This window comes from Pavona decussata, unplaced genomic scaffold (genome assembly GCF_977016875.1).
Source record: "Pavona decussata unplaced genomic scaffold, jaPavDecu1.1 SCAFFOLD_128, whole genome shotgun sequence".
Taxonomy (NCBI): domain Eukaryota; kingdom Metazoa; phylum Cnidaria; class Anthozoa; order Scleractinia; family Agariciidae; genus Pavona; species Pavona decussata.
Window position 1 is genome coordinate 753,730 of NW_028145542.1, and position 9,382 is coordinate 763,111.

General features: G+C 38.5%; 1 protein-coding gene across 1 annotated transcript; it reads right to left on the reverse strand.

The window, feature by feature from the left end:
- Positions 1-8,142: 8,142 nt before the first annotated feature.
- LOC146468839 (uncharacterized) lies at positions 8,143-8,768 on the reverse strand. The gene has a single exon (XM_085124069.1). It carries the CDS (start codon positions 8,698-8,700, stop codon positions 8,143-8,145), a length of 558 nt encoding a protein of 185 aa, XP_084980195.1. The 5' UTR covers positions 8,701-8,768.
- Positions 8,769-9,382: the final 614 nt, after the last annotated feature.

Here is a 9,382-nt window from a genome sequence, read left to right on the forward strand (position 1 = left end):
TAGTTACAAACAGATCAAGAAACATCGGAGATAATAACTGGTTTTGATAGCAGAACATAAATTTAGTGACGTGGAAAATAATTTACTTAAAAAATATCTCATACAATCAGAAGAGAACGAAGGGAGCCGAATGAGCTCTATAGTCTGAGTTGGTCAGGTCTTGCACAAACTGAAGAACCAATCAGAATTTACTTTCTTATATGGATGTACAAAATACGCACGTGTTGCGAGTGTGTGGCAGAAAGTTTGCAACTCGATGTTTAGGGTCACTCAACGAGAGCATTAAAACAAGATTTATGAAATGTTTCCTGGGTTTTTGAAAGGCCAATTAGTGTAAGCCGATATAGGGCTTGTTTTATCTGTTCGGATTCTTTAGCTAAAAATCTAATAAAATGGCCGATGGTTTTAGGGACGAGATCCTAAACAAAAAAGTTTTAGAGTTGCTGTTGGCTTTCCGAAATGTCAGGTGCCCTTTTTTAATGCTATTAACACGGTATTTAACACCCTGAAAACAAAATGGATTTGCTTTTTAGCGTGGCAAAAATTTAAAATGACCTTTCGCTAAACATAACCCTAGTATTTTTTTCTCCATTACATCCCAATTTCAGGGGGTTGAAAAGTCTTTGCGAAAAAATTTTCAGTTAAACTAGCCGTTGGGTGGGTGTCCCTAAATGTTTTTTTGATGCGGTTCCCATGCAAAACTAAGACCGATGTAAATAAATGTCTTTTTTGAGAGGTCAGGTTTAATCACAATGAAATTTTCTGATTTTCAAACGGCCATAGCTGACTCTCTACTCTCTCCTGAGCGTAGAAAGTTAAGTACACAAAACTTATGGAAGTAAAGACGGACGAAAAGACAAGCGATAGTCAATACACTTCAAGGTTTGCTGAACAGCTATGTCAAGAACACTTACCCAGCACTACTTTCAACTAATTTCAGCCATTCCATCTGAGTTGAAAAGTAGAGCAGCACAAACGTTTATACCTGCAGTTGATCTCTCTTCGACTTACGCATCAGTTCCGTTAAATAAAACCTTTTTTGATCTTGCTGAAGCGCGCTGTATAAATTATTACCAGTTGTTCAATAATCACGGCTCCATTGTTCCAAGTGGAGTTAAAAAGTGGCAGGATAAATTCCCAGAAAAATTTGTTGATTGGTCAAATAAGTTTCAAGATATATACCGCTTTACTAAGGATAACAAACTCCGTCAATTTTGTTTTCGTTTTCTGCATAGAATAACTGTAACAAGGAGAGAACTCAAACTATTTCATTTAGCGGATAACGATAAATGTATATATTGCTCTAGTGCTGATTCAATAGAACACACCTTTATTGATTGCACGGAGTCTGTAAAACTTTACTCGCAAATTATATCATGGTTCAACCAGTGCCAAGGTACTACAATAACACTGTCGAACGAACAAATTGCCTTTCGTGATATACATCATGTAACTGATGCGCTCTCGGACCCCGAAAGACGCAGGCTAGATTTACTCATCATCTTGGTCAAACAATATATCTACCTCCGAAACACCTTCAGAAAGAATTGTCTTTAGATGAACTTGTAAACAAACTTACTATTCAATGGAAATTAGAAAAATGTGCTTAAATGGAATTTCTGCTCTCAATTAAAATGAATGATGTGATGCAATTTTTTTTCTTAACTCACATATGTAAGCTAATGCAGAGGCTCGATTTTGTAGGTTTTTTGTTTTAACTTCTTTTGTTATCTTAATAATTTTTTCTTCTTTTCCTTTTCTTTTTCTCTATTACTTAGTTGTCTTTTTTTTCTCTTTAAACTTAACAGAAAAGTACTTTGTAAAATTCAAATACTGTATACGGTGTAAGTAATTTATATAAGTGTAAGCAACCTAAGTGTATTTGCATATTTAAATAAAGCGTGTTAAAAAAAATAAAATAAAATAAATAATAAAAATAAAATTCAAAGCTCACCTGAACAACATTTCCGAGTTGATAGATAATATAGACAATTTGTGGTTACTTGAGGCGTCTGTAATCTCATTCAATATGCCATAGAATGAACGGCTCATGTTATTCTCACTTCTTTCTTTGCGATCTGGACAGTGTTTTTGAATATCGTAACTCAATACAAAATTACCGCATTACTATGGAAAGCCATAGCAGACAAAAGTGGTCGAGATTATTTTTACGATCCAGTTTTGTCACAAATAAGTCCAGATGCCTTTCCAGCTAGCCAGAGCAAGTCCACCCTTCCAGAATTGACGATGAGCAGTCGAGAACGCGCTTTCATGTAACGAAAAATAATGACCGGACGAGAAATTTCCATCGATCGAGAGTAAAATTTTTGGTGGTCGAGAATTTTTCAGCGGTCGAGAATTTTCATCAGTCGAGAATTTTTCATCAGTCGCAGGCATTTTCGCGCCAAAATGTTGTCACGTGGTACAAACAAAGATGGCGTCCAGTTCTGCCAGAGATATTCTCAGGAATATCTTTGGTAGAATTGATGATTTGTCCGCCGCAATTAACCAACAACAAGGATCTTCCCTTAGAAGGGACACAGATATTCCACCAGCCAGCCTGGAAGACGAAGTTCGTAATGTTTTTAATAACAATCAAGTTCGTTCCTCGAACTCGGCTGTTCCACGGACTCCCGCGCAGAGTGGTTCTTCTATGCCCGCTACAAATACTAGTGCTCCTTTGTATACCATGAGAAGGAACTTCTCCAATTTCAGGTCAGCCAACTATCGTTCTTCGCGAGGAGGTAGAAAACAACCTGCGAAACCTTCAGGCGTCTTCTCGCGTGACGTAATACTACTCACAGGACCCGAAGACGAAGACGTCCCACGTCAAGGAAATAGAGTTTTCTTGCAAGAAAATGGACATGTTATTATGGCATTCCCATTCATGAAGGAATGGAGCGACATTGAGGTTGAACTAAAGATCAAAGAAGCGTTTCAGGATACCATTCCTCCGCTAGTCGATTTTGAACTTTTACAATCTGTCCACACCAAACTCCTGAAGCCCACACTAGCTCAAGGGCAGTATTTAACAGGGGCAATGATTCACCGAATATTCCAAAACAAACCAGTGTATGTGAGACCCACCCAGCAGATTTTAAAGCCTCCTAAGACACGCAAAAAGTATGAGGACTTTGATGGTCAGGATTACATTGATGTGGTGAATACCATTGGTACCTGGCCCATAACTTCCTTAACTGGAGCCACAGGGAACAATGTTTCATCAGCATCACAGAGTGTGCCAACTGGAGCCACAGTAGAGAATGTTTTGTCAGCATCACAGAGTGCACCAGCTGGAGCCACAAGGGAGAACGTTTCATCAGCATCACAGAGTGCACCAACTGGAGCCACAGGGAACAATGTTTCATCAGCATCACAGAGTGTGCCAACTGGAGCCACAGGGAACAATGTTTCATCAGCATCACAGAGTGTGCCAACTGGAGCCACAGTAGAGAATGTTTTGTCAGCATCACAGAGTGCACCAACTGGAGCCACAAGGGAGAACGTTTCATCAGCATCACAGAGTGCACCAACTGGAGCCACAGGGAACAATGTTTCATCAGCATCACAGAGTGTGCCAACTGGAGCCACAGGGAACAATGTTTCATCAGCATCACAGAGTGTGCCAACTGGAGCCACAGTAGAGAATGTTTTGTCAGCATCACAGAGTGCACCAACTGGAGCCACAAGGGAGAATGTTTTGTCAGCATCACAGAGTGTGCCAACTAGGGCCACAGGAGAGAATGTTTCAGTATCACAGAGTGCACCAACCAGATACATTGATGTGAATGCCAACAACCCATCAGAGCAGCAGCGGCCACTTCCTACGTCATATGATAACTATCTTAGTGTCCTTTATGATGATGGTGATGATGATGACGATGATTCTGATCCGCTCGCAGCTATTACAGCAAGCCTGGAAGATCAGAGTAGGAGCACTGTGCAGCCACGTCCCTCTATATATTGAGAAACAAGTTGATGAAGTTTTGAGAAAGTTCATCAATGACAATCTTCAGCCTGCTGTTGAAGAGTATAGCAATGTCTTGGTAAATAGAAAGAATGTATTGTCAAGCACCATACGGGCCATTGAAAGAAATGCATTCTCATTTGTCAGACCAGTCTATGTTTACCTCTCTGGTGAAGAAGCGATGGATGCTGGTGGCCCTAGAAGAGAATTTTTCCGTCTATTAATGTCATCTTTGAAAAGTCTTGGCATTTTTCAGAGAAATTGGTTCAGCCATGACTTACATCTTCTTCGCTCAAAGAAATACGAATTGGGAGGAAAATTGATTTCATGGAGCATTGTTCAAGGGGGACCGGGCCCTAAGTGCTTATCTGAAGAGGGTTTCGCAGTGATGAGCGATTTACCACTGAATTCTGCAGATGCCATTGCAGCAGTACATGATGAAGAACTTAAAAAAGTTCATAACAGTCTGTAATGCTGCACAAATAGTTCTGATTTCAGTGCACTTGTTCAGACCAAAGGTGATGATATTGCTGGATATGGTTATTGCCAAATCTACAGAGCTGACTTCAACAGCATAGATGAGATTATACAATGCCTTCTTAAACAGGCATTCATGTTTTCTTTTCATGCTGAATTTGAACAATTCTGGGATGGCCTAAATTCCATTGGAAGATGTGGAGATCTTCTTAAAGGAAATTCAGAACTGTTTGCAGCAGTCCTTAGTGATAGGCAAGCCAAGCTTAATACAGTTGCCTTCAAGAAATTGTACAATGTTGACTTCTCTGATGATGGATCCAACCGAAGGGACAGTGAAGAGAGAACAATTTATTGTTTTGAACTGTTCTTACAGGACTTGGAAGAGCAGGTTGTCCCAGACTTGAGCTTGGAGGACTTGCTTTGTTTCATTACTGGAGCAGATTCTATTCCACGTCCTCTTGGTTTTGATGATCCCATTGCCATTAACTTCTACGATATGACAACCAATGTGAGAAGGCTACCTTGGTCATCGACATGTGCACTTACCCTCAATCTTCCAAGAGGTTTTGATGATCCTCAAGAGTTCAATGCTATCATGTGTAATGCTCTTTAGAACTGTTGTGGATTTGGGAAATGTATACTTCTATGTGGCTAAGTGCTCTGCAAAATCTTTGTCAAAACACTATGCTCTAGAACTTATGGGGCTCACGGGATGGGGGAGGGGTGTAGGTTGTAGAAAGTGTGCCCCTTTTATCTCCGTAAGCGGGCCCTACAATTCAGTTACCATGGAAACATGTAATAAATTGTATACATAATACAAAACAGGAATCTTTTTTAGCTCCAAGAAATCAATGGGAAATCAATATTCTAAAAATATTTGAAGTTATATACATTTTAAATGGCACTTTCTCACTCGGCATCCACAGTACCCAATCTAATAGGGCTACAATGCGAGTACAGTTATTTATTACAATAAAGAACAACCATCATTTATAAAAACATTTTTTTTTTTTAATTTCTCTTTTATTCTGGAAACAGGTATAGTTGAATACAATCCCTTAATACTGATTTGGAGTGTAGTTAAGGTATTTCAATATATATAAAAAAAACATCAGTTGGATAACACAAGCTTTTGAATAGCTGTCTAGCTTAGCAAAGAAGAGTTGGGGTGGACCAATGTAATAAGGAAGGTTTATTTTGTCACACATGGCCACAGACTGTAGTATGGGCTTTATAATATTAAATGATTTATTTAGTTAAGGTGGCTCAAAATAATGTTCAAGTTTTACATCACCCTATTCTTCTGAGGGTTAATGAATCAAATCAATGAAAAGTATTACTAGATTTTGCTAATTTTTCTTTTCTCAAGAATGTGATCCCAAAAAGTCATGCTATGGTGTCATTAGTTACCATAGCAACACTATAGAAAAAGGTTCCCAGGTGACCCCTATTTTTTTAGTATATGGTGATTTAAAACTTTAAAAAACTACACTGAGCCACAAAAGTTATTGTTGTAATTCTCAGGATGTTAATGTTATTAATGCAGTTCATAGAGTTATTGTTCATGTTATTATGCCAAAAGTGTTTACATTCAGTTTGAAAGGAAATACTGCTAGTCCAGTTGTCAAATAAGAATGATTGTGAACTAGATCTTTGTACATGCAAGTACATGTAAGTTTACCTTTTGTGAAAAAATGGGCATATTAAGTTGATATTCTATAAGGAGAATTTCAGTAATGATGTTACAAGTTTTAGTTGTTATCTAATTTATATTGTTAACCATCAGGAGACAAATGCTTTTGATCAAAATGTGTACATTCTTTATAATTTTACAAAAGCAGATTTTAACTCCATCACTCAACAGTGTATCCTAAATGCAACTAGAATAGCAATGTGTGTTGCACTGGAAGTTTTATACAACACTGGCAAGCATGTGTGTACAGTTTGACAAAAATGAACTGTCCACTTGTTGCAGTTGCCCTACTAGTATAGCATAATAATTTCCCAGCGTGATTAATCAGTGAGAGATGCACTTTGACAGTTGGGAGAATTGTTGCTTTGGCTTTACTGGGATGAAATGGCAAAATGGACTGCTTTCTTGATTAAGACTACTACCACAGTCTCAACTAATAAGATACCATGTCTCATTAAAGTAGAGTTGTTATTGAGGTGCACTGTGTTATTTTATACAATAATTTATTTCAAAACATTGACTGGCTTCCATCAAGTGTCAAATCATTTTATTATGTTATATGATTTACAATGAAATCTGTAAAAATTGTAACTGAGCAAAACATGACTGACATATTCATAATATCAAGTGTACTTTAAAATCAACAATGCAGGCCTTTGTACAATAATTATATACAACAACATTGTATTGTTCAGAAACTATTCACACCCACCATGGAAGGTTTTTGGTTTAAAATCCCATTCCAACCCCTCTGGAATTAATCCCAGTTTACTCACAGTTTGTTTTGCTTGTGAGATCCTCACTCGCCTTACAATTTCCAATGACCTTCAGTGGGTGGGTATGGATACTTTTTGTAACTACACTTTTGCAAGTGTTGACTGATCGAGCTAGAATATTTTGGACACAGCTGGCATAGTTTTCATTTGTGGGAATGGAACAAATATATGCCCTTCCAAATGAAAAGGGGCTGAACCTATTTTTCCACAAACACATTTAAACACACCATTTTAAATGTTTGAACATGGTTTAAAAACATTTCAAAACAATTTTCTAAAATAGAACAAAAGTGTAGTTTTCCAAACGTTTTGAAACAGATATTTTGGTAAGCCCCCTTTCCACATGGAGGTTCAAGGCTTTTTTATTTTTAAAAATTGTGAACATACTCCGGGTGTAGCCTTGGTTGAAATTATTAAATTATAGACAAGTCAAATGACTGGATTTGCACAAACTATACCATCATCTTCCAAAAACAGCTAAGGCATTTGCACCTGATCAGAAACAAGCACATATGTAATATTTGTGCCATTTTCACCGAATGAAATCACAATGTGGCACTACTGACAGGGACAGGTGATGCTCGATGTTTTGGTACCTCTTAGGATTTGTATGTTCAATATACTGACTTTGGGGAGTATTTTAAGTAAACATGTTGGAGTAGTTCAGAAGGTGATTGGTCCTTGTGTTAAGGAACTCATCATAACTACCCTGGTACCTCCTAGAGGAACATTAATTTAATGAAGATTTGGAGAATTTCTTTTTATCTTTACAAGACTGTATAACACAAATAGAGACTGCAGATACTGATAACCCGAGGTATATAGAGTACCCACACGACCGTTTGGAGGGGCACGTGCAAATTGTTTTTGCAATTTCTTTGGTTCTGGCCAGTTTACAGTGCTTTGTAACGTTGATAGAAATGCTTCAAAATCTCCTGGAATGTCTTTGGGGATTCCTTCAGGATTTAAGGAACAAGATCACAAACCCCAATGTGGATTCATGCACTTTGTTCCGGCAAGAGCCCTCACAAGCCCAAAGTTCTGGTGGATGGCCTAGGTTCATGATCACAAGGGAACATATCAAAGTTTCAGCCACACACATCAACTTGATTCAAAATTTCTGATGAGCATTCCTGACAATCATTATTTATGGTTGTCTCCCTATAATCTTTTACACCTCACCCCAAGGCAATGTTACCTAGCAAACTATATATCTGTAAGTTAAAGATTTATTGGTGTGGACAGTGTTCCCTCAGATAATTGCGTATGGTAAGGTAATGCCATATCTTGTGATTACCATCATCAACAAGAGAATCTGGGACAAGTTGATGGATTTCATTTGCTTGGTCATCTGTCAGCTGAATGGTGCTCTCTGGTACAACAACATTGTTATCTGTTTGGAGCTCACCAACTGGACCATCAGGAACAATGCCCAGTAAGGAAATGTCGCCAACATCTATATCATTAACACCACTATGAACAATTTCAGAATGCCAGAGTGCCAGAGGTGAGGTGCTACTCATTGTTCGTAAACCGTGGTAGTTCCATTGCCGGACAAATTCATCCAAAGAAGCCCGAATTGCTGGCAGATAAACATAGTGAAGAGCAAATATATGCTGTTCATTGTTTGAATCAAGAACTCTATCCTCTTCCATAAAAACAAAGAGATCTCCATAAAAGGCAGACAGCACCCTATTCACTTCTGCCCATAAGCGTTCAATTCTTTGATTATGCACACTACGCCCAGCAATAAAACTTCCTCTGTTGAGACCTCTGTTGTGAATCATAAAGCGAGCTACATCCACATTTTCTACACCCCTATCACCTCGAACTCGAAAGGGGAGACCATATTCCTGTGTACCATTAATAAAGCATTGCAAGACAGTATTTGCAAGGTTATTGGTAAAACATTTCAAATACACAATGACCCTACTACATGTAAATCCATCAATGCAACCATGGAAAACAAACCTCCAATGAATGAGCTTATGGTTTGAGTCCAGGTGCCATAAATGGTTAGGTTTGTTTATGTTATAAAGACGACGTTGAATGGATGATCTTCTCCTTATGGCATGTCCAACGGGATCAACAGTCTGTAATATCTGTCGAATCTTCCATCTTTGAACAAGAATACCACGTCCTCGCAAGGCTCCCCGTATGTAGGACTCACCTGAAAAGGGAGTCAACCGTAGAATATCTCTTATATTACATTCCAGCTCTTCGTTTGTGATGTCACTAAATGAATCTTCCAATCCATACTCAAGTCTTCTTCTATAAAGGGTTTTGGCACTTACACCAAGACATCTTGCTATGGCCGTCCACTGCATACCCGTGTTTCGAAGAACTTCGATATCTTCCCTTGTGATCACGAACCTAGGCCATCCACCAGAACTTTGGGCTTGTGAGGGCTCTCGCCGGAACAAAGTGCATGAATCCACATTGGGGTTTGTGATCTTGTTCCTTAAATCC

Coding starts and splice junctions, on each gene's coding strand:
- LOC146468839 (XM_085124069.1), bottom strand. CDS start 8,700: ATGATTCACAACAGAGGTCTCAACAGAGGAAGTTTTATTGCTGGGCGT.